This window comes from Gossypium hirsutum, chromosome A03 (genome assembly GCF_007990345.1).
Source record: "Gossypium hirsutum isolate 1008001.06 chromosome A03, Gossypium_hirsutum_v2.1, whole genome shotgun sequence".
Lineage (NCBI taxonomy): Eukaryota > Viridiplantae > Streptophyta > Magnoliopsida > Malvales > Malvaceae > Gossypium > Gossypium hirsutum.
The window spans coordinates 111,963,035-111,987,146 of NC_053426.1; the positions used below are offsets into that span (position 1 = coordinate 111,963,035).

At 32.1% G+C, this 24,112-nt stretch overlaps 3 protein-coding genes across 5 annotated transcripts; 1 reads left to right on the plus strand and 2 right to left on the minus strand.

The window, feature by feature from the left end:
* Positions 1-968: 968 nt before the first annotated feature.
* LOC107927990 (bifunctional dihydrofolate reductase-thymidylate synthase) lies at positions 969-5,062 on the minus strand. Of its 3 annotated transcripts, none has more exons than XM_041102719.1 (12): positions 4,849-5,062; positions 3,726-4,246; positions 3,235-3,634; positions 3,073-3,117; positions 2,872-2,937; positions 2,595-2,656; positions 2,445-2,519; positions 2,188-2,353; positions 1,981-2,104; positions 1,791-1,897; positions 1,534-1,714; positions 969-1,279 (listed from the first exon to the last, which is right to left on the minus strand). In XM_041102719.1, exons 2-11 carry the CDS (start codon positions 4,163-4,165, stop codon positions 1,604-1,606), a joined length of 1,596 nt encoding a protein of 531 aa, XP_040958653.1. In that variant the 5' UTR covers positions 4,166-4,246; positions 4,849-5,062; the 3' UTR covers positions 969-1,279; positions 1,534-1,603. The 3 variants fall into 3 exon arrangements, with proteins under 3 accessions (XP_040958653.1, XP_016714626.2, XP_040958655.1); XM_016859137.2 differs by having other exon boundaries at positions 3,726-4,172; positions 4,853-5,032; XM_041102721.1 differs by lacking the exon at positions 1,981-2,104 and having other exon boundaries at positions 3,726-4,172; positions 4,853-5,037.
* Positions 5,063-12,345: 7,283 nt separating this feature from the next.
* On the plus strand, positions 12,346-16,241 carry LOC107927949 (phosphatidylinositol/phosphatidylcholine transfer protein SFH3). Its single transcript, XM_016859086.2, has 14 exons — positions 12,346-12,474; positions 12,636-12,751; positions 13,241-13,605; positions 13,686-13,952; positions 14,032-14,109; positions 14,195-14,296; positions 14,375-14,424; positions 14,520-14,619; positions 14,703-14,774; positions 14,864-14,947; positions 15,029-15,152; positions 15,230-15,618; positions 15,728-15,805; positions 15,891-16,241. Exons 2-14 carry the CDS (start codon positions 12,724-12,726, stop codon positions 15,906-15,908), a joined length of 1,755 nt encoding a protein of 584 aa, XP_016714575.1. The 5' UTR covers positions 12,346-12,474; positions 12,636-12,723; the 3' UTR covers positions 15,909-16,241.
* A 529-nt stretch (positions 16,242-16,770) lies between these two features.
* On the minus strand, positions 16,771-22,272 carry LOC107927948 (phosphatidylinositol/phosphatidylcholine transfer protein SFH6). The gene is made up of 15 exons (XM_016859085.2): positions 22,045-22,272; positions 21,775-21,902; positions 21,082-21,385; positions 20,549-20,648; positions 20,202-20,468; positions 20,025-20,102; positions 19,809-19,910; positions 19,662-19,711; positions 19,376-19,475; positions 19,161-19,259; positions 18,949-19,062; positions 18,538-18,670; positions 18,027-18,427; positions 17,127-17,210; positions 16,771-17,013 (listed from the first exon to the last, which is right to left on the minus strand). The coding sequence occupies exons 2-15, from the start codon at positions 21,806-21,808 to the stop codon at positions 16,993-16,995; spliced, it is 1,887 nt and encodes a 628-aa protein (XP_016714574.2). The 5' UTR covers positions 21,809-21,902; positions 22,045-22,272; the 3' UTR covers positions 16,771-16,992.
* Positions 22,273-24,112: the final 1,840 nt, after the last annotated feature.

A 24,112-nucleotide genomic window follows, 5' to 3' on the forward strand; every position in this document is an offset into this window, starting at 1 on the left:
AGAATATATAAATGTTAAAAAGTTAAAACTTAAAAGTTGTTACCACGAAAATTTTAAAACTACTACCATTAACAAGCTAATGACCAAAAAAAATTTTCTAAGTTCTTAAAAGTTCTTAGATCAACCTTTTATGTTTCTGTTTTCCATAGGTGACACTATCTGCATTGCTGAATTTTATCGACGGACTTTGGTCAAGCTGTGGAGAAGAGAGGATCATAGTGTTCACAACGAACCATAAAGACCGATTAGACCCGGCTCTGTTACGACCACGTCGGATGGATGTTCATATCCATATGTCGTACTGCAGCCCTAGTGGTTTCGACACATTGGCAGTTAATTACCTTGGGGTAAATGATCATCACCCTCTTATGTCCATAACCAAAGAGCTGTTGGCTAAAACATCAGTGACACCTGCAGAAATTGGTGAGCAGTTACTTATGAATGAGGATCCTGAAGCTGCATTGAAAGGCCTAATTGACTTCCTCCAGCAAAAGGTAAAGAAGAAGTTGAAGTTCGAATCAGTGATAAATCGTAAATAGACGATGAAAGTATCATAGAAATTCTTGTATTAAGAGTCAAATTGCATTTTACTCTATTTAAAAAATGAACAAATTAATCCACATAATTACATACCTCCTCATGCTGACATACATTATATCAAAGAGAAAATTTATCTTTTCTGTTAAAACTTTCATCCAATTCTATTGTCAAAAACTAACACGGTTGATGAAATAACCAGATAATTACATACCTCCTCATGCTGACATACACGAACCTACTTTTAACAATAAAAATGAATTGATTTTCTAACAAAAGGACTAATTTACGCTTAATCTAACTTACAAAAACTTTGAATAATGAGGGATAATGCAATCCGACTTATAGTACAAGGACTTCCATGATACTTTAGCTAAAAAGACTAATTCAAACCCATTTATAGAAATTGATTCAAATAATGCACCAAAAAAGAAAATAAAACACTTTCATTTTGGTCTTTCAAATCCCAGAGTCTATTTCAAGAATGTGTTAAGGCAAATTCAGAGAAAGTGATTGATTCATGTGACATGAAACCTCAAAAAAAATGATAAAACATAAACTTTCAGGACAAGAAAATACAGTATCCTAAATCACCTTAGAACCACCCAACAACCATGTGGAACTAAAGGATTCTCACTACATATCATCTTCAAATTGTATCCAACTAGCAAATCTTCTTCTTTTTTTTTATTTTGCTATCGGTATAAGTCATTACATCACCATAAGCCTCCAGTAACTGACCCTGAAAATATCGCACAACATAAACAGTCAGTCTCGCAGAAAAAAATTGTTCATTTTTGTGCAAGTCAAATGCTGCGATGGAATCGAATGAAACTATTTAGCAGCATGTATGACCCACACTGCTAAAAACCATACGTAAGCATTATCAAAACAATGTGTTCGGTCGAAACAAGTAGCTAAAAACAGAGCATCTATATGGAAACTGAAAAGGATGCACACCAACTTAATATAGTGTAATCAAAATCATAAGTTTACCTTAAAACTGAGAAGATGCTGTCCAAAATTCGACTGGAGACTCTGGGTTTACAGAACCTAAAATAGAGCTCTATACAGCCATTTTCATCTCTATTTTCTTGTGAGGATCATAGCCTATGAGTTTGAAATCAGAAGCCACAAAGGAATCTATATTGTTTTTCTCGGGATTGATCTTCAAAATCTGCATTTCAATATGGTAAGAAAATACTCTACAAGGAATGAGGTGGTGAACTAGAAATGCCTCACACTATACTCACCGGAAAAGGCTTTGGCAGTTTCTGAAGCTGCTCTTGCAGGGGCCTGACATGAGTGCTATAAACATGAGTATCACCAAGCACGTGGATGAAATCACCTGGAACAAGATCTGATAGAAGAAAAAAATTAAGATAGGTTTTTACAATCATACAATTGTGGCATGTAGTATCGGTTTCAGTGGCAAAATCATACCACAAACGTGAGCAATCATGCAAGTCAGAAGAGCATAAGAGGCAATATTAAATGGCACACCCAAGCCCATGTCACAAGAGCGCTGATACATTTGACATGATAACTCCCCATTTGCTACATAGAACTGAAAACATTCATATTGGACAAGGCTTAATTTAAGTACAAAGAAAGCAGAGACAAAAAAAAAAATCACAACTCAATACTAACCTGAGCAAACATGTGGCAAGGTGGAAGTGCCATCAGTTTAAGATCAGAAGGATTCCAGGCTGAGAGTATAATCCTTCTATCATTTGGATTATTCTTAATCTTGTCAATAACATCCAACAACTGATCAAATCCTTGTCCGGTGTAGTCAGCATGCATGTCAGTATACCTGGAAAAGATCAAATACAAAACAAATGAAGTAACACCGTAGCAGAAATATGAATCGCCAGCCAAGAATAGGAAAGATGAAATCCACCAACCTGGCACCAAAATGTCTCCATTGGAACCCATACACAGGTCCCAAGTCACCCTCCTCCCTATCAGTCAACCGGATACTGAGATTGGCGATTCAGAGGTTAGTAACAATAGGAAAAACAGTAGAAATTGATAGCAAAAGAGTCTAATGATACCTGTCAAGAAACTCCCTGGACGCGTTACCGTCCCATATATGAATGCCCTTTTCTTGAAGGACCTGTTATTGATGAAAATATGATCAATGCATTTTTGGAATAGGAAATAAAAATATTTAAGGCCCATAGAAAATACTAAAAGCCTAAAATGACCTCTACGAGAAACTAATAAAATATCAGGGGGAAAAATTGGAGAATAGTAGCTCTACCTTTATTTATGGAAGCATAAAATAAGTCTAGCAAAGTAAATGGAGCATGTTGTTCAAGAAATTATTACCTTGGCATTGGTTGAGCCACTGATGAACCAGAGCAGCTCTTCAACAACACCTCTCCAGAATACTTTCTGGAGACAAATCGATACTAATGCAAATCAATTTATCTGTTTGATCAATACTGAAAATAATATACAGAAGGCCTAGCTCCATTACAATTCAAGTATGTAATCATTACATAAACCTAATAATAGCAATATACATGCCTTAGTTGTCAGAAGCGGAAAAGTCTTTCGCAGGTTGAATCGCATCTGTCGATAGTACAGAAAAAGTATGTTAATCAGCAATCACAGACCCAAAAAAGGATCACTGGAAGCCAATTTCCACAAGCAAGACAGACAGGACTTTAACTTAGAGTTACAGATTACCTGGCAACCAAACTTTGATAAAGTACCAGTCCCGGTCCTGTCACCCTTCAGATTACCCTCAGATATGATATCTTGAATCATATTTAGGTACAAGTACTCCTCATGTTTCTCAAAAATCATCTTGGGCAGGAAAGAGAAATTCTGAATCTCAAACTTAGAGGAATCTAGTTTATTATCAAGGACCTGATCGCAGTCCTGGCTGAAATGCTCAACTGCAAAGGTTCTCACACGAACATACGTTGCGAAGCAATACCGAATGTTGTTTTCCACCACAGGAAATGACGAGTACCAAGGCTGGAATACAGAAGAATCAATGGCAGGCATAAAAGTGTCACATTCAATGCTCGTCTCAATTTCTGTAATGTGAATAGCATCACATCCAGCTGCGTTAAGGGATTCCCTGCATCAAAAAGGTAGTGCATATAAGAAAAGAGGGGAGAAAAAGAATGAATTAAGAGATCTAGCAAACAATTAAAATGTATGCTCTGCACCTAAATATCTGGCCACCACCTATTACAAACACTTTCTCGATTGAAAGACAATAAGGAGAAGCAGCTAATAATTCCAAAGCAGATGTCATGCTTCCACATATAACAACATTCTCAGCAGTTGCAATATCAAAACTTCCAGAACGAGTCAGAACAACATTAAGACGACCTGGAAGAGGCCGATATTGTAGGGGAATACTTTCCCATGTTTTTCTACCCATTATGACTGCATTCTTTTTCCCAGAGTCTGATGTAGTCAGAGTGACATCTTTGAAGAATTTGAGATCAGAAGGCAATTTCCAAGGCAACTTCCCATCCTTACCAATACCCCAATCTTTAGTCGCAGCCACAACGATCTGGTAAGTTCGCCGTGGCTCAGGTTGGACATTGCCATTTCCATTGCTGTTTCCATTAGGAATGCTCACCATGGTATCAGCAGACATAATCGAACTAAAAACAAAAACAGAAAATCAACAAAATAGGCTTCCAAATTAAACCGCACAGCCAACTTCGTGCGGTAAAACCTGTATCAGAAACAAGACTAAAAGTGAAAAAAAAAATGTAAACAACTCTTTGATCATAGTCAAACCCTATTTAAACAATAGTCACAAGGGTCACTAAAATCACCAAAGAACATCAGCTTTAACCGCTCATTTCTCTGTTTACTTCTCTTTTAAAAAAAATTAATCTAACACGTATAATAAAATAATGCACAAAATTCATATTCAAGATATATATATCAGAGCAAAAAAGATTCGAACTATCACTGCTTGTGAGAGACAGAAAACTAAAATAATAATTTAAAAATAAACGCATAGAACAAATATTTTTCAAGAAAAACAAAAGCAGAAAATTCCTATATATTTTTAACAAATAATGACAACAATAGATGAGATTTTCCATAGCAAATTCACAGGTTAAAAAATTTTTAAAAAAAATCAAACTCATCGATAATCTCACCTCTACCAAACATTCCACTCTTTTTTTTTTTACAAAACATTCATGGAACCAGGCAAATCAAACCAGCTCTCTCAAGTCTAATCCAGTCAGGAAACATTTCAATAAAAAAATAAACTAAAGAAATCCAAAAAATTATTTTAAAAAATGAGAAATGCGAATAAATTACCGACCGATCGGAGACGGAAGCACGAAATCTACTATCAGCAACCGGGAAAGGTTCCACTTCTTCTTCTACTTATAAAAATAAAACAAAAAGAAACAGAGAAATTAGGGTTTCTTTTTTAGGGGAGTTTTTGAAAATAAAAATGGTAGTTGAGTGGAGAATCAGTATTTAGTAGGTAGAAGAAAGAGAGTTTTTTTTTTTTTTGAAAAATTTAATTTAAAATGAAAAGAAATGAAAAAGACACCAAGAAAAATACAAAAATTGCTTTGTTGACGAGACGCGGAGTGCCGCCAAGCGCCAAGGCTTTTTTTTTCTTTATATTTATGACTAATACAAATATTTAAGTTATTTCCTTTTTTAATTTATTATTTATTATTAATGAATCTAAAAAGTTAGGCTCTTTTTTTATAAAAATATATTTTTATTTATATAATAATTTTAAAAAATTTTAAGAATATGTCTTGAATTTTTTATTTAATTGAAAAAATTGTAAATATATATTTAAAATTTAATGTTTAATTTTTTATATATGTTTGATAATGATGTTGAATTTTTAATTAGTACTGAATTTTCAACAAAGTTGAAAATCTTAAGCTTTTTTAAATTACATTTGGAATAAATGAATTTTATTGAAAATAAAATATTTAAATAATATTAAATATCATATTTATAAAATTAAAATTAAATAATTATAGGTTTTGATTATAGATAAATAGAATAATAATACACTTTAGCATACTCGAATTCACGTCCTCTTACATTGATAACAATATACATGTCAATCGAGCTAAAACTTAATCGACATATTTTAATAAATATTGAACCCTAAAGATGTTAAATAAAGGCTATTTTTTTTTGAATTTGCTCAAAAATAATAACTTTTCAAATATCGTATATTAAGTTTTAAATTATGTTTTTCTTTTCTTTTCAAGTGATATCTTATTCGGTTATCATGTGTTTTATTCTAAACGTATCAGTACTGACTTAATTTTTGCTGCAAACTTATTTGACTTAGGTGAATGTTGATATTCAAAGATTTGACCATTATATGATAGTTTGAAAGGTTCAACCAAACAATCCTAATTTGAGCATTTAGTCTAAAAATTCAGTATTTAAATTTTGAGGATAAATTTTAAAATTATACATGAACTTTGCTGTAATATATAATTTTATACATAAATTTTGAATTTGTGCAAATCTATAAATGAAAATTTGATTTAATTTTTTCGCATAAATTATTAACACAATTATTAATATAATATCATTTTATACTTATATATTACATACACAAATAATTATATTTATTTAATACGAAAATAAATTGATGCATTTATTTTTTAATATGTGTATGGTCGAAACAAAATTAAAATTTCATGTATACATTTGAATCATAATCAAAATTTTATGTATATAATTACACAAAATTAAAATTTATGTATAATTTTAAATTTTATCACTAAATTTAAACACTTAATTTTTCAATTTATCAACTAACAATATACTAATTCAATTAAAAAAATTAACATTTTAAGTTTTTTAAATGTATTTAATCATTTCATTTTTTATTTTTGAAAAAACTCACACACGGTGAGGGCAAAAAGGTAATTTCGTCCCTTTTAGATGCGACCCATGAACGTACGAAATCGCTAATACAAAAAGAGTAAAAGCAAAGGAAAAGAAAATAAAAAGGGAATATTTAGTTATTTACGACCCAAAGGCGGGAAAATCCATAACTAGCCAATTATTACATGGCACGTGTCGTGCATACATTGGTTACTTTGTAGCATTAATCTTGATCATCCACTTGGTAGCGATTGCTTTAGATACCGTCAATGTTCAAAAGAGTTATTTTATCTTTTAGGGTTAAAATTTGATTTTGGTCCCTCTACTATACTAGAGTATTACATTTAGTCTTTTTACTTTAATTTAACATAATTTGATCCTTTACATCAGTAGTTAGTTCAAACGGTTAGCATATGTAACTACTCTGATTAAAATAATGGCATGATTTTTTTTAATTAACATTAATTGGAAATAAGTTTATAAAAATATCGAGTTGCATGGTGAAAAATAAGCCTCGAATTCATTTGATGATCGATCTGATAGTCAATAATGAAATTTGAAGATTATTTTAGGTTAAAAGGCTAGATTTAAGGATTTTCGAAGTTGTCTTTAATAACCTGAGTTGGGAAACAAGAGTAGTAAGGAAATAGTTTTTTTTTTTGTGGTGTACGATCGATTAATGAAAAATGATGTTAGAGGTAGAGCGATGATGACGCTAGGACTTGGATACCTAAGGCATATTAGTAATGCAAATTTATTTCAGCAGTTACAAACCATTATTTCTAACCGTTACAAATTGTTGTTTACAATTACAAAAATATTAAATATTTTTCTAGCCGTTACATGAAAATATTACCATTTTTGCCATTGTTAAATTATATTTTGCCCCTTCCAAAATTTTATAAATAGTAGTCATTTTTCATTCATTTTACACCCAACTGAAAAGCGAAGCTTCTTCTATTCTCTCTAGACTCTCTCTGATTCTTTCTAAAACTTTAGAATTTTCCTTAAATTGCATTAGAAGAAATTTTGTCTATGAGTTTGGGTTTTAAGCGGGATCGTCTATGACATTTCTGAATTTTACTGGGAATTGATCCTAGTGTGATTTTTTCGATTAATTCTATTTTCAAATTATTTCAAAAGAGCAATACCAATTGAGTTCAATTGAGTTCTACCTTCCTTATTCAAGTGTACAAATTGAAGAACCGTGTTAATCTTGGGGGACGACGTTCACTATACGATTACACCAATCAAGGCGAATTCGTTTCCAATGTAGTGATTCTTACACAGCACAATAATACTTTATTTATTTAATCTTGGTTTATTTTTCAATCAATACTAACGAATTTATTTTGCAGTAGTATAGTTTCCAACAAGACATAATAAGTTGGAATTCGTGATATTGATAAATCCACATGAGTGCTTTAACTAGGATAATTAACTATGCTAACTATTTAAACTAATTAATAATGTTATAAAAACAAAGCGATTAAATTATGTCCAACTACATTAATAGGACTAAATCCCTAATTTTTGAACAGTAAAAGGGACTAAAATGAGAATTAGACCATTGTTTCGGATAGAGAATTGCTTGAACGTCTTAATTACTCCCAAGTCCAGCAATCAAAGATCAATCAGGGAAATGCAACCTCAGCCGTCCAAGTCACCATCATTTAAATGATTTTGTATTTTGCTTGACATACATAAATTAAATAATTCCATTCATAAGAAATTTAACCTAAGAATTTTTCTTTCAAAAAAAGAAAAAAAAACTTTTTAAGAATTTTACTCACATGTAAAAACAACGGTAGCAGTAGGGGTGTTTAATCGATTAACTGGCCCAAACTAGCATTAACCGAATTAATCAAACTTTTTAAACCATTAAACGTTAACCGAATCGAAAATCTTTCAAAAAAATTAACCGAACCGAACTTTTTTAATTAATTTAGTCGGTTAACCGAAATTTATATGTTTTTTTTTTGGTTAAAACAAGTCTAAAACATATAAAAAAATTAACCGAATTAACCGTTAATCGAACTTTCAAAAAATTATTTACCAACCTCGACTGAATTAATTCGATTAACCAGTCGATTAACCAAATTAATTCGGTTCAGTCAGTTAAATCGGTTATACCCGAAATTTGCACACCCTTAGGTGGCAATGAGATTACATGTTATAACGATACTGTAACGTGAGACAAACAGTAAACTAAATGCACCGCACCGCACCGCACCTTCCATCTTAACTGGCCTTTTGTCTATTTGTGTTTTAATAATTACCTTTGTCTAGGTTCACTTATAATATTGTTTAAATCATTTTGTGAAACTCGTAGGGTTACATTTCGAAATGAAAAAGAAAATTCACCTGATAGTCAATTAAAAAAAGTTATCGTAATGAATCTGATTTAAAATTTCAATGGTGTTGAAAATTTAACTTTTAAATTTAAAAAATAAATAAACTAAATTCCAAAAAATACGAAAATTGTGAACTAAAATTCATATTAAGAAAATATATATTTAAAATGCTTAAAATGGTTTACAAAAATTTGCCATATAAAATGCAACAATAATGTGGATGGCATGGTTTGAGGTTGATATGGTCATTGATGTCCTTTTGATTTGGTATTCCATCATTACCAATAAACTTAGCTTTCATTACTTTGACAGTGTTAGGCATATAACACAATCAACACTACCAATAAAATAAAAATAAAAACTCAAAAATATTTATATCCTTTAATTTTATAAAAATTGAAAAGTTGGTATCTTAGCATCCATTAGAATATGATTTTTGGAAGTTAGTTATTTTTTGATAAATATGTGCGGATTGAGTCTTAACTTTATTGGTATCGGTGTTATTGTCAGTATAGGAAGACGTGGGTTCGAGTGTGCTAAAGCGCATTACCCTCATATTTAAGGGTTGGAGAGGAGTTATGGGTAATTCTAGGCATTGTATTAAAAAGAGCATATATGATAAGAATCTGTAATGAAATTAATATTTAAGGGTAGACATCCGATTAAATGGTATACTTACATCATATTTAAGGGTTGGAGAGGAGTTATGGGTAATTATTTTATTGTATACTTACATATAAATGGTTGAATTGCTGATTTTAAGTTAAGGGTAGACATCCGATTAAATGGCACAATTTTATATTTAGCTCATTTGAAAATTATTATTTCGACTTAACATACAATAACATAGAATTTTTAGTTTTTCTCTCTAATTTCCTTTTTTTTATCTCAATATACTAACACGAAATTCTTGACTTCGCCTTTATTTTCAGGTTAACGATTTACCGTCAAAGTTTAACACTATTATCCAGTTGGACAAATTTTTAATATTTACTTACTGTACGATGACCAAATCTTACCAAATTAAAATAGACAGAATAACTAGTTTTTCCATTTTTATAAAATAGAGAGATGAAATTTTAAAATAGGCCGATCTTTAAATCCGTTAAAATTTCAAACACACTTCTATAAATTATATTTTGTTTTCAAATAATAATAAAAAAACATTTATATAACTCTTTTAAAAAATTTATATAATATTTTTAAGTTATTTACACTATTTTAAATATAAAAATTAAAATTAATTTTGAAATAAATAAAATATGGATTTCTATTGGATTCATATTTTTTAAAAATTAATTCGATTTTCAATTTTTGGAATTTTTTTCAACATTAAGGCACATCGTGGGCCATGCATATCCAAGCCCATCAACACATTCTTTTGGTTAATGTGAAGGGACCTCATTGGGGCCACCCTCACACAAAAGGACGAAATTGTCAAATATCATCAAGTAAACGTGATAAATCTTGAAGAAAAAAGAGTACGAAAATTCAATCCAGAGGTGTTCATAGATTAGATCGGTAAAGATTCAATTACGTGCATGTATATATTTATTAAAATGATATAATTTGTAAAATGTATAGAAATAAAAATAAAAAATATAAAGTTGACAAATAAGTCTATTTAAATTCGAAGCTTGAATATGAGTGTTCAAACTCGGCTTATATTATAAAAGAAGCTCGTTTTATTCCCTAAAACCATTTTTTAGCTTAAATAATACTCTCAAAATGTCGAATATATTTTCGAGTTTGGACAAATATATTGACCCTTTAAAATGTCAGGTATAAAATAATCAATTTACCAACAAAATAGTCACTACCTATTGCTACTCTAACTGTCCCATCCACGATTTTTCCTTTTTTCTAGGCATTTCATTTCGCCTTGAAATAAGAAATTGTATTGATACTAGGTATCAAAAAAAACATATTAACTAAAATAAAAGAGTAAATATAAATGGATAAATAAATAGTGGGTTCCATCATTTCTATGACCCCTATAAAACATTTGTTAACCATTAACCCTACTTATAAAATGTAAAATTTTCACTGACAGTACACCAAATAATTTCTCTTAAATTAAAACTTAAGTTATACATAACATATCCATGAAAAGAAAAGTAATACTAGTTCCAATTTTAAGTATCTTATGTTTTAATAAAATACATAATTACTTTTTGGCCCTCTAACATTTCAAAAAAAAGTTATTTTAGCCCTCCATTTATTTTTTTTATTTCTTTTAGTCATTGAACTTGTACTTTGTCAAATCACCCCAAAATGGATGAAAAAGTTAAAAAATATTTTTTAATTTTGCTAATGTGACATACACACGGATTGTCACATTGATGACATGTCAACATTTAATTAATTTTTATTTTTAAAAAATAATTTTTATAATTTTAAATAATTTTTACGATTTTTATTTTTTAAAAATAATTTTTATAGTTTTTTTGAAGTTTTAAAATTAAAAAAATTAAATAGATGTTGATGTGTGATCCACGTGTATGCCATATCAACAAAATTAACAAACACTAACTTTTTCATCCATTTTAGGGTAATTTGACAAAAAATACATGTTTAAGGGCTAAAAAAACGAATAATTAAATAAAGAACTATAATGACCTTTTTTTTTTGTAAAGTTAGAGGGTCAAATAAATCACTATCCCTTAATAAAATTCATTTTCCTTAATAAGATTATAAGTCCCACTAGTATAAAAATGATAAACCAAATTTGATTAATAAACAATCCCATTATATGTTCTGATCACACGTTCTTTTTTAGCATAATGTCTAAAACTATCTATAGTCCCTCCTCAACCCATAAATAGTAAGATAATGCACTTCAGCGCACTCGAACCCATATCCTCTTATATTGACAATCCTCTTATATTGAGAATAATACACTTTAGAGATTACATGCTATCAAGTAGTCAATTTTCCAATATTTATACACCTTTAAAAAAAATATAATAAACCCAAAATAATATTGTTAAATATGGTTAGAAATAATATATTTATTATATAAATATAAACACTATTTTCAATATTTATTGAGCTGTAAAAATAATATAATAAATCCACAATGACATTATTAAATATTGTTAGACATAATATATAAATATATTTATATGTAAAAAATTTTGAGATCAAAGTATTGGAGACATGGCTGACATGTAGTACCTTAGTGCTAGTCAGATTGATTAAATTAGAGCTTTTTTAAGTATATAATTAAAAATTAATGAAAAATCATGCTCCTTCGGCAACTAAAAAGAAAACAAAAATGAGCAATTATTAGTGGAGAAGCACTCAGGCAAAAGTCAACTTGATATCTTAATGAGAGTTATGTTCATGATTTTCTGACTATCTCTTTAATTTGGGTATCTTTAGTTTCGTTTAAATATACATATAAAATAATGTATATATCGATTTTTTTAGAAAAACTTGAACTTTAAAGTATCAAAATGTTTTTGAATGGTGTAGCATACATAAAGGCCACAACTAAACACAACAACAAATTTTATGTTTATTTTTAGACTTAGTCAAGATTAGTAAACGTTAATAAGAATCTAATCTTCCAAAAAAGAAAAAAAAATCTAAATATGTCAATATCAATCCAGCCTTGTTTGTGTTTTATAGACAAATTCCAAGGGGGCACTTATCGGTGATTATATACACCTCTCCCTTTCTCTATTGCTCTTCAGCCTCCTTTCATATGGTATGCAATTTGTTTTGACCCTGCATAAGGCATTTGTTTATATACTTTTTGTGTTTTATGATCATATTAATGTTTATGTGTTGAAACATGGCAACCCTTTTGGCATTTTTCTTTTGGTTTTCAATGGCTTAATTTTTAGTTGTTTTTTATGTGATTTATAGGTATAATTGGCCAGGTTATATATTTGAACACATTTGCACAAGTTGTGTTTGAAGTAGGAGCTGAAAGACATTCCCAAAATTTGTAACCATGGCTGATACCTTGACTTCTAAAATGGGTGAGTTTTTGTGTAACCAAAATGCAGCTTTTTTGAGATCATTTATGAGATTCATGAACGTTAATGTTAGATTTAGATGTATATGAAAGCATTGGTTTATGGTTGAAATAGGAGAAAAGGGTTGTTGAAAATGTCGAGATTCGAATCTTAGATTTATGAAAATTGTGTATCAAACATTGGTTTTGGTTGAAATAAGAGAAAGGGGTTCTTGTAAATGTCGAGATTCAAATGTTGGACTTACTAAAATATGAATATGACACATTGGTTATGATTGAAATAGGAGAAAGGGTTGTAAATGTTGAGATTCGAATATTGAATTTACGAAAAGCTATATATGAAACATTGGTTATGGTTGAAATAGGAGAAAGGGGTTGTTGTAATTGTCAAAATTCGAATCCCGAACTTACTATCTAATTATATCAAGGGTGGTTGATGAATCAATTAAGTCCCGAGTTCGAGTGATACATATTTTGAATGTCATGTTTGCAGGTCATGAAAAGTCTGATATTGACAACTCTGAGGATGAGAGGAAAACAAGGCTTGGGTCACTTAAGAAAAAGGCAATCAATGCCTCAAGCAAGTTCAGACATTCCATTAAAAAGAAATCCAGGAGACATAGCAGAGTTATGTCCATCGTTAGCATAGAAGATAACCTCGATGCCGAAGAGTTACAAGCCGTCGATGCATTCCGCCAAGCACTCGTCTTAGACGAACTATTACCCGCCAAACATGATGATCATCATATGATGCTAAGGTTTCTAAGGGCAAGGAAATTCGAAATCGAGAAAGCAAAGCAAATGTGGGCTGATATGCTTCAATGGAGGAAAGAATGCGGAGCAGACATGATCATGGAGGTAAATCAGATGTAAGGCTGCTTTCTTGTTGCACAAGCTATTGATGCAAATGTCTAATCTTATGTTTCTTCTTTGTAAAGGAATTTGAGTTCAAGGAATATGATGAGGTGGTTAAGTGCTATCCACAAGGATATCATGGAGTCGATAAAGACGGACGACCTGTTTATATTGAAAGACTTGGTCAAGTCGATGCTAATAAGCTGACTCAAGTAACAACAATCGACCGTTATTTAAAGTACCACGTAAAAGAGTTCGAGAAGACCTTTGCTATTAAATTCCCTGCTGCATCAATTGTAGCCAAAAAACACATTGATCAAAGCACAACCATATTGGATGTTGAAGGAGTGGTACGTAAGATTTTGTTGCTCGGTTTTTGAATCTTGCTTCGTTTGCAGTGTTCTAATACGTCGTAAACGAACTTTGCAGGGGCTTAAAAGCTTCAACAAGGCTGCACGGGATCTCCTTCAACGACTTCAAAAGATAGACGGTGACAATTATCCTGAGGTAGTCATAACTTCATATGGTCATGAAACATTTTTTTTTAAGTCATGATGAAGCTTAATTAAATGGCTTACCAATGTTTTTGCAGACTCTGAACCGGATGTTTATCATCAATGCCGGCTCGGGATTTAGGCTCTTATGGGGCACGGTTAAATCTTTCCTCGACCCGAAGACCACTGCAAAAATCCATGTAAGTATGAATCAACCGAATTCGGTTCTCGATACATAATGTTGCCAACACAACTTTATGGTATATACTTTTCATCAGGTTTTGGGTAACAAATACCAGAGCAAATTGCTTGAAGTAATTGATGCTAAGTGAGTATCTCTTAATATGTATATATGTGTTTCAGTCTCTCTCTCTCTCTTTATATATATATATAAATATTTGTTTGGTTGCGGTTTTTAAACAGCGAACTACCAGAGTTTTTGGGCGGTAACTGTACTTGTTCCGATAAAGGTGGTTGCATGCTGTCTGATAAGGGTCCATGGAACGATCCCGAAATATTAAAGGTATTGGCTATATTATCTCAAATAGGATGAGTATGGTATATGAGTACGTGTCTAACATATGTATAACTTCACTGTATAAGCAGAGGGTTCAAAATGGTGAGGCCAAGTGCATGAGGAGGAACACGTCTGGGGTCGACGACAAAGCATGCCTAGAGGTATTTTCACTTCTAGGAAAAGGAATTTTCGATTTTCAATCATCAATGCCTAACCTTTTTTCTTTACATTCGATGTTGCAAAACCGAAGATGAGTCGCTCATTCAACGTGGAAACAGCTACAGGCACCGGTGAAAGGATTGCCAAAAACACACCTTTATCACCTGTTGCCGAAGTAAGTGGCACTCCTTATCATGCCATGTCTGAAAATGCATTGCATTCATGTTTCATGATGCATTTCTTTATGTATTTGTAGTCTCCGATTAAGAACGAGTCCCGGGATACCTTTACCTATGACAAAGTTATTCCGATGGTTGACAAGGGTATTGATGCTTCCTGGCCTAAATTGATGGCAGATGAAAGTTTTGCCATATTGAAAGGTATATATATATATATTTGCTAATTCGAAACGGTCCTATGATGTCAAATTACCAGCTTACTTGTTTATAACTTGCAGATAGTTACCATATGAAGGATGATGGGAAGGTTGTTACTACAGGAATGAGCAACAATGTTTTCGGAGGAATCATGGCATTTGTTATGGGAATCATGACTATGCTTCGCTTGTCCCGCAACATGCCAAGGAAATTAGACGAACCAACTATGTACAGTGGTGGTCAAGTTTACTATGCTAACCCGATGATCTCAGGTAATGCCCCTCCGTTAGCACCACCAATCACTTACGCCGATTACTATTCCATGATGGAACGTATGGCTGACTTGGAATCCAAGGTAAGTGTTCTTATGGGGCAGCCGGCAACTATGCCGCCCGAGAAAGAGGAGCTGTTGAATGCTGCTTTAAGCAGGGTTTGTACCCTTGAAGAAGAGATATCTGCAGCTAAGAAGGTACATACATACAGACATGCATGCATACATATACATACCTACATACATGCATACATTCACACGAATCCGAAATTTCATTACTTATTTCAACTTTCTTTTGCTTATGCAGGCACTTGAGGAAGCTCGTGATAAACAACAGGAACTTCAGACCTACATTGACAAGAAAAACAAAAAGAAAAAGAGATTTGTAAGTTAATAAGAAACCATGCAAACTTCAAGTCATATATTTTTATTTACTTCTCACATTTCATTTCCTTGGAATGTGATTGCAGAACCCATTCCGCTGGTAAAAAGGGTAACCGATCCGAAGATGTCGGTGGCGTGGTTATATATTCAGCCCCACAGATGAATATATATTCCTTACTATTAGTAAATTATTCAGTTTCCAAGACTACAAAACCTTGGGAGTTTGGCATTTTGATTAAATTGTTGAGTATATGTATATGTATATGTTTTTTCAACAGTTATTTTGCCTCAAAATTTAGAGAAAATTGTTGTCTTGGTCAGAGTCCTAGTTGTAATGTGCAAAAGTTTTATATACATATATGTATATGCATATATGTATACTTCTATATTTGTGGTAATAAGAGTGAAAAAAAGAACAGGAAGTATTTATAACCTAACACCAGCAATGTTTACCATGAAAGGTTCTCTGTAAATATAAGTTTCTTCACTTTAGGTAAGTACAAATTCATCAATTCGGATTTTAAAAATTTTTAGATTTCAAATCATTTTAGGTTCATATCATTTTGGATTGAAATCAAAATTATATTGAGTTAGACCATTCGAATTTGAACCAAATATTTTTAAGCTGCTATTACACAATTCAAATCATTTTCGATTCTAGTCATTTCAAACTCCAATCATTTTGGATTCAAGTCAACTTAGGTTTTGATCAATTCTATTTCAGGTTATTCGAATTAATATTTTTAACTTTTTATGATCAAATCAAATTGAGGATATGGGACAAAGTTCCGGGTTAAAACCAAGTTACCATGCCTAGAGCCAGCAGGCAATACGAAGCTTAGTTCGAAAATTGTGATATCAAAGTCTTATATAACTCGGCAAACCAAACTTTTCGACAACAAAGTACCAAGGCATCATATGAAACAACCTTAATAGTTAAGAAGTGCAGCAAATCAAACATTACACTGAAAAAAAAGAAGGAAATTTAAATAAGTTAACACAGAGTTCGATTACAGTTTTTGTGCATTTCTGTGCAGAATGATTTGTACTTGGAATGGAAAATACGTTGGTTAAAGACGTATAACCTCCAAAAGATCGATATAGGGAGTTGTATGTTAACCGGTGAAGTGGAAACAGATTGACGATAGATTAGTGGTTTTTGTAAGCTCTCCATCAGCAGCAAAAGCATCACCAGCAAAACTTCTTTTTCTGAATAAAAGGAATGTAGTGTAAGTTACAACCGTAATATGGTAAAACATTGAAGGTAACCATCAAAAAGTATGTCAACGTGATAGGAATATATAGACGAAACAGTGGTGTACCTGCAGTTTCTGAAAATTGACTTCCTCTTGACGGTCTATTTCAGCAAGCAATTCTTCATGTCTCATCAAAGCATTGTAAAGTGCCTGTTAAATGCAGCACGTAAGAAAATGAATGCAAGAACATATAGAAAGCCTAGAAGGCTTCAAAACATGCCAAAATAAGGGATTAGTCAGTTGACAACAAAGTTATCCCGTAGAGGATTCTGGAAATTGAGTGCAGACTGGAGGGTCTGTAAGCCTAAATGCCTTGAGGTCTTTTTTTATTCCTTAAATGCCTACATCAATTACGGATAATAAATCCAACTTCTGGAGAAGATTTATTACCAAGGTTGCAGTAACGTAGAATGTAACGCAATATAAGTACAATGGAGGTTCCTGTATAATGGGTAAATTAGTCACAATACATTAGAAGATCAAAGAGCAAAATGATCATTTTGTTAAAAATTTTATCTATTTTTACTGTTAAAAATTGGTCTCCATACATCAACATGAGGTATAATTGGCACACCACATGTTACTGTTTGATTATTCCATCAGCCACGTCAACTTTTAACAATACAAGTGGATGAAATTTTTAACAAAAATTACCAATATGCTCTTTGATCAACGTACACGGACTAATTTGCCTATTTTTTTAGTAGAGAAAGCAAAATACAATCTAACTCCTAGTACAGGAGCTTCCATGGAACTTTTACCAATGTAAGACTGTTAGCAGTGGAGATACTTTGATGAAGATAGCTTTTAATGCATTATGGAGCAATGTAAACAAATTCAATAAATAAAGTATCAAGGTTCAGACATTTCTAACTCTGCCACTACAAGTCTAACCACCTGAAAGGTAACAGAAATGCGGACAACATTTTGCAAAATAAATGATAAAATTACGAGCGTCAATGGTACCTGCTTGGTAGCAATCAGCTCCGCTTCTAGGGCATCAACACGACATACGGCAGCATTCAACAATTCCTCTTTCTCATAAGGCATCTCAGATGACTTTGCTTGTTGTATATTAACTTTCTCCTCAAGTTCACCCAATCTTTTGAGAACAGAGGATAAAAGATCAGCCTGGGTAAGAGGGGTCGGAGACGGTGGACGAGACTCAGCTTGTTGAGTCGCATCAGGGGTAAGTTTGGTAACATTTTGACAATGATCAGAAACTCTGTCAGGAAGCTTTTTAGTTATACGGCATGCTGCCGTGTGGAGGATAGTGTAAAGCGTCATGAAGAAAGACCAAATAGTCAACAAAATCCGAGATACAATTCCTTCTGGGGTCTTGGGAGTTTCAGGCAATTTTAACGTATCTGTAGTGCAAAACAGCATTTTATTTTCTTAATAAAAGGTTTAAGGAATCTTTTAAGAAGAAATGAAGCATCTAAAAGATGACGAAGTATACTAGATTATATTTGTTAACCTTTGGAAGCAGACAACCTCTGAAGGGAAGTTTGTTTCATCCAACTCGAGTCAACAGCTTTGTCAACCATGGGAAGATATTGATCATAGCCTTTGAAGCTACCGGCATAGCTTGTTTTACCAATGACCTTAGCCTGCATAATTTGCAAACACAAGGATTAGCAACATTGCCAAGAATGTTTTTGATATTAGTGTTGGGTGTATGACCTTATAAGGACTCATCTGGAATCATGAAACTCATAGGTCGTACAACCCTATAAGAAGTAATATACTCATAGGTCATATTGTTAATTAACAATCAAACAAAAGGAAAAAAGGAACTCTAAAAAGAGTAAAAAGATGATTTAAAGAATATTTAGAGTAAATACAATTAGTCACGGTTAGAGATTAAAGGGTTGGGAAAAAAACCCACTTCTTCACGAACAGGAGTCAGCCGGAGTGAAGAATAACTCTTCATTGCTTTTGGTGATGCAATATCTTCAGCTTCAGATCCAGATTCTGCAGTAGAAGTATCACTACCTCTTAACTGCGTCATACCACACATAAAGCAATCAGATAATGCAAAAAATATTACCACAAAAGAGGACTAGACAACTACCACTGAAAGTTAGGGAGATCATATACCATTGGAAACTGTGGCTTAGCATAAGCAATAACTTTCCCTTCACTACTTAAAACTTTTACAACTTGTCTAGCACATCGTGCCTCGCCGTTAAGAACCATCTGAGATAAAAATACGTATGGCAAAGTGTTAGTTCATTAGAAACAAGTACACTGTTGAAGCACTTGAAACTAAAAGCAATAGCAATATTAATTAAATGCCAAGGACAGTTTATAACCTTCAAGATTTCTGGATTTTTCCAAGGCCCCTTATCGGAGCGAAGGCAACTTCCCTGATCTGCACATGTACAGCTACCACCCAGAAATTCTGGCAACTCGCTGAAAGGATTTTAAATATTGCCATAAGCTTTTAAACATAGAGGCAACCATGAAGTGGAACATTGTAGAAGAATATATACACTTTTCGGAAGGAGACAAATGATTATGAAAAGTAGATTGCAAAAACAAGAAAATAAAGATCAAGATAACAAAATATCATGTCATGAAAATTCTAAACCTATTTACCTGGCATCAATAATCTCAAGCAATTTGTTCTGGTACTTGTTTCCAATAACCTAAGGTCATTCAAAAACATATAGGCATATAATTATAAATCACCATCAAATAAATGGAATAAGAAGTCAAAAAAAATGCAGAAAAGTATTAACATACATGTATCTTGGAAGTTGTCTTGGGGTCTAGAAATGTCTTCACAGTGTTCCACAGCAGCCTAAACCCAGGTCCAGCATTGATGATAAACATTTGATGAAGAGTCTGCAAAAATGATAAGACCACGAAGCAACTTCCAGCTCAATATAAGATATAAAGTTTTTGCTACAAGCAAGCATGAGTTCATAATTCATATGCAAGTACAATGCGACTACAAACCTCAGGGTAATTGTCACCATCAATCTTTTGTAGTCGCATAATCAGGTCCCTTGCAGACTTGGTAAAATTCTTAAAGCCCTAATACATAGATAAAAGAAAACGATCAGCAGCTAGCTACTATTAAGCAGCAAAATGTTCGGGCATTAACATGGGATCAAGTGTTTGAATGAAACATACCACACCAAGCACATCTAAAATTGTTGTGCTTGAATCTATGTGTCTTTTTGCAGCAATTGTACATGCAGGAAACTTCACAGTGAAGGCCTTCTCAAACTCATGGACATGGTATTTTACATATCGGTCCATAGTAGTAACTTGCATGAGTTTGTTGGGATCAACTTTTCCCAATCTTTCAATGTACACAGGTCTTCCCTCCTTATCAACACCATGATGACCATGAGGGTAATACCTTAGAACCTCATCCAACTCATTGAACTCAAAATCCTGAAAGATAAATGATAAATTCAGTAAAGAACATGGATTACTAAATATAAGATTCGGGGCACTTTGTTAACCATAATTACCTCCGTGATAGTGTCAGCACCAAACTCTTTCCTCCATTCGAGCATATCTGCCCACATATGCTTAGCCTTCTCTATATCAAACTTCCTTGCTTTCAGGAACCTACATAAAAATAAGGCTATATTACTTGTAATGGTACTTAAAGTTGGCAAGGCTAGTAAACAAGAGGAAGGGGGCAGAATGATGCAGAAGGCTTCAAGCAATAAGAAAAGGAGATATCACGTCAGCAAGCAGAAAACAAATCTATGAGCTGGGTAAACAAAACATAGAGCATGACGAATAGAATCACAATTTTTCTTCCTGGTTTCCCTATTGACCCAAACCAAATTCACATAAAAGATTTGAACAAGTGAGCCATGAAACATACCATTCACAATTCATTGTGGAAATTACTATATACTGTACATAGAATGTTCAAAACTAAGCTGTAGACTGCTGCCAAGACAAGAGAACAGAAGTAATAAAACTTGCTTTGTAGTTTTCAAAAAGAAACATCCAACAGTTAATACTACTATATTTGGGGAGAGGAAAGCACCTCAACATCATGTGATAGTCATCATGTTTTTCAGGAAGCAGTTCTTCCATAATCAGTGCTTGTCGAAATTGATCAACAGCCTGTAGCTCCTCAACATCACGAACATCTTCAATGGATACAGAGCTGACACGGCCATCACTTTTCCTTCTACTACTCTTCTTTTTGAGAGAATGCTTAAATCTAGTAGATGCATTTATTGCTTTCTTCTTCAATGATCCAATTTTAGTGCGTCTTTCATCCTCGGAGTTCTCAAAATCAGATTTCCTCTCTCTTCTCTCATCACTACCTGAAAACCCCTCAAAGCCTGCATCATTATAGACGAGTATTGTTATTAGCTCTTTCAGAGAAAGAAAAGAATAAAGAGGAAAAAAAACAGAAAATCAAATCCTAATTTGTTTTCTTCTCGATTTCATATATATTTTTTATTTCTGAAAATTACAGAATCCCTAAAAAAATAAAATCAAACAAAGCATGCCAAAAACAATTACCAAAATAAGAACTCACATAAATAAACATACACAATATGTACTAATAATTAAAGAAAACTACACCGAACAAGAACGAATCCTTTCCTCTTTTGCTAAATCGAGTATAATTCATCTACAATACAGAAATTTTCCGACTAACCAAGCAGAAGCCAAAGTGAAACCCTAGAATTAATAAAAATCAGCTCAATAAACAGAAGATACTCACAAGGTCTAGCGAATCGATCGAGTGGCCCCGACATCTACGCTTCCACACGAATAATCAAGGATCCGCCGCCAATGATCTGATTTTCAGATCCACCGTTCAACAACAGGGAAAATTTTAGCCGCGCGCACCTAATCAAAACCCGCATTACAATCAGCAAGCGAGAAAAACGTAAAATCAATTCCAAAATTTCAGGTGCTTTGAATTTCGCCTCTATTACTGAACGAACGAAATAAAAAAATAATAATAATAAAAAAACTGGAGCAATAATACCTCAAAAAAAAACCAGCAGAAAAAATAATATGTCGTCGTCACAGATCACGAGCTTGATCCGACGGTCATAAATGCTTCTGACGAGAATTTTGACCGAATTTCGAGACTGTAACGGAAAATATATTAATTTTGTTTTAAAAAAAGAATTTTTGTTGTAAAATAAAATATAAATTAGAAATTCCAGAGACAGAGAGAAGGGTTTTTTTTTTTTCTAGAAAGAGAAAGTATACAGATGAAATGAAGCAAGCTTATATAGCGGTTGATTGGGTAGTGTGGGTCCCAGAGAAGTTATGATGGACGCGTGGCGATAAGTTAGGGAGTAGTGTAAGGAAACGAGGAATCTATCGGCGGTAGGTGAATATTACAACGATAAAAGGGAATTGTCAATTGCTGAGCTGGCAGTGGCAGTGTAACGTAATTTTGTGAAAAATGTAAATTGTAATTATAATTGGGTAATTATTTTATTGGCGGTGAATTTGCAGTAAATGCGGGTTTTTATTTATTTTGGCACGTGGTCTGTTTTTAATAATGTGGTTCCAAATGGTAACTTTCTCTCTTTTGACTTTTTCTTTTTTAATCAAGCCATTTTTTTACCGTTCTACACTTTTTACTCTATTATTATTTTCAATTCCTTAAAAATACGTAAAACACGTATCAGACAACACTTAGGAGAAAAAAATTAATCACTATTACTAATCAATCGAGACCATAAAATGTCTCTTTTTCACTTTCTCTTTCACTTTACAATCCCTTCATACACCTTCATTATTGAACATCTATAAAGAATGCTCGACCTTCCAAATCAACCACATTTTTGTATCAACAAAGTCATTTTAACTTTGGGTTGTTCTGGGTTTTCGAGTTTGAATACTTTATTTTACTAATTAAATTTTTTGAATTTAATAATTATAGGTGTATATTATTTTAAAACATTTTTTTAAGTTTGATTAATTTACATAATTGTATTTAAAACACCATGTGACATGTGGTTACCAATAATGAAATATTTAAAACTTCTAATAAAATTATAAAAATTGAAAATCTCAATCACAAATTAAGTACATAATTTATCCATTTACGTACGAAATAAAATACTATCAAAATCAATCCATTAATCAATATAAAAAAAACAATCAATTAATTATTAAAAAAAGCAATTAATTAATATTTCATTTTAGTGGTTGGTAAAAGCTTTTTTTATATTCTAAAAATAAAAATAAAACTTTTTCCATCACCACTCATACTATTTCGTCACGAATATGTGCAAGTTGCCAACAAATTCAACGCTATTAATTATTCAACTTAACTATGCTTTGACAAATATATATATATAATCACATTATAAGAAGAAAAAAAATTTATTTGACCCTAGAAATTACATGAATTAAAGAGTGACGCATCTCTCAATTTCTGAATAATAAAAAATAAAATATTAAATATTAAAATAATTGAACATGTGGTGGTTTAAATGATGTTGAGTTTTAACTCGATTGTTATAGGCATTATTATTAATACAAGAATATGTTGGTTTGAGTGTATTGAAACGTATTATATTCTTATTTATGAGTTGTGGAAGAGTTATAGATAGTTTCTAGACATTTTATCAAAAACAACAGGTACCGCCATGGGACCAAGCAAGGGCTGTACTCCCCTTAAAATGTCAAATTATCATTTTAGTTCCCTTAAGTTTTTAAAACTATAAGTTAGTTTAACAGTAAAAATATACTTGGACATTCAAAAAAATGAAAAAAAAATCAGTTTAATAGCTTTAAAATTTTAAAATAAAAACAAGTATATAAATAGATAAAATTTTATATTGACCCTTTAAAAACATGAAAATTGAACGTTAATGGTTGCAATGAATCGCAAAAAAGAGAGAAAATAGAACATATAGAATTTTACGTGGAAACTCTTTCAAAGAAAAAACTACGGTAGAAAAAAAGAAAATTCACTATATTAAATTCGAATGAATACAAAAATTTGACTCATACAACTCTAATATAAAATTTTAAAATTTAATTGTGCCCTAAAGATAAATTTCTTGCTTCATCCTTATATCACCATCAAT

What these genes read in the sequence shown, in the direction of transcription:
- LOC107927990 (XM_041102719.1), bottom strand. Translation starts at nt 4,165, where the DNA reads ATGTCTGCTGATACCATGGTGAGCATTCCTAATGGAAACAGCAATGGA. An exon ending in TATCAAAGTTTGGTTGCCAG is followed by an intron (nt 3,118 to 3,234) that starts GTAATCTGTAAC and finishes TACTATCGACAG; the next exon opens with ATGCGATTCAACCTGCGAAA. An exon ending in CATGATTGCTCACGTTTGTG is followed by an intron (nt 1,898 to 1,980) that starts GTATGATTTTGC and finishes TTCTTCTATCAG; the next exon opens with ATCTTGTTCCAGGTGATTTC.
- LOC107927949 (XM_016859086.2), top strand. Translation starts at nt 12,724, where the DNA reads ATGGCTGATACCTTGACTTCTAAAATGG. An exon ending in AAGTTTTGCCATATTGAAAG is followed by an intron (nt 15,153 to 15,229) that starts GTATATATATAT and finishes TATAACTTGCAG; the next exon opens with ATAGTTACCATATGAAGGAT. An exon ending in AGATATCTGCAGCTAAGAAG is followed by an intron (nt 15,619 to 15,727) that starts GTACATACATAC and finishes TTGCTTATGCAG; the next exon opens with GCACTTGAGGAAGCTCGTGA.
- LOC107927948 (XM_016859085.2), bottom strand. Translation starts at nt 21,808, where the DNA reads ATGTCGGGGCCACTCGATCGATTCGCTAGACCTT. An exon ending in GTGCTGACACTATCACGGAG is followed by an intron (nt 20,469 to 20,548) that starts GTAATTATGGTT and finishes TTTATCTTTCAG; the next exon opens with GATTTTGAGTTCAATGAGTT. An exon ending in TGACTCCTGTTCGTGAAGAA is followed by an intron (nt 18,671 to 18,948) that starts GTGGGTTTTTTT and finishes CAAATTATGCAG; the next exon opens with GCTAAGGTCATTGGTAAAAC.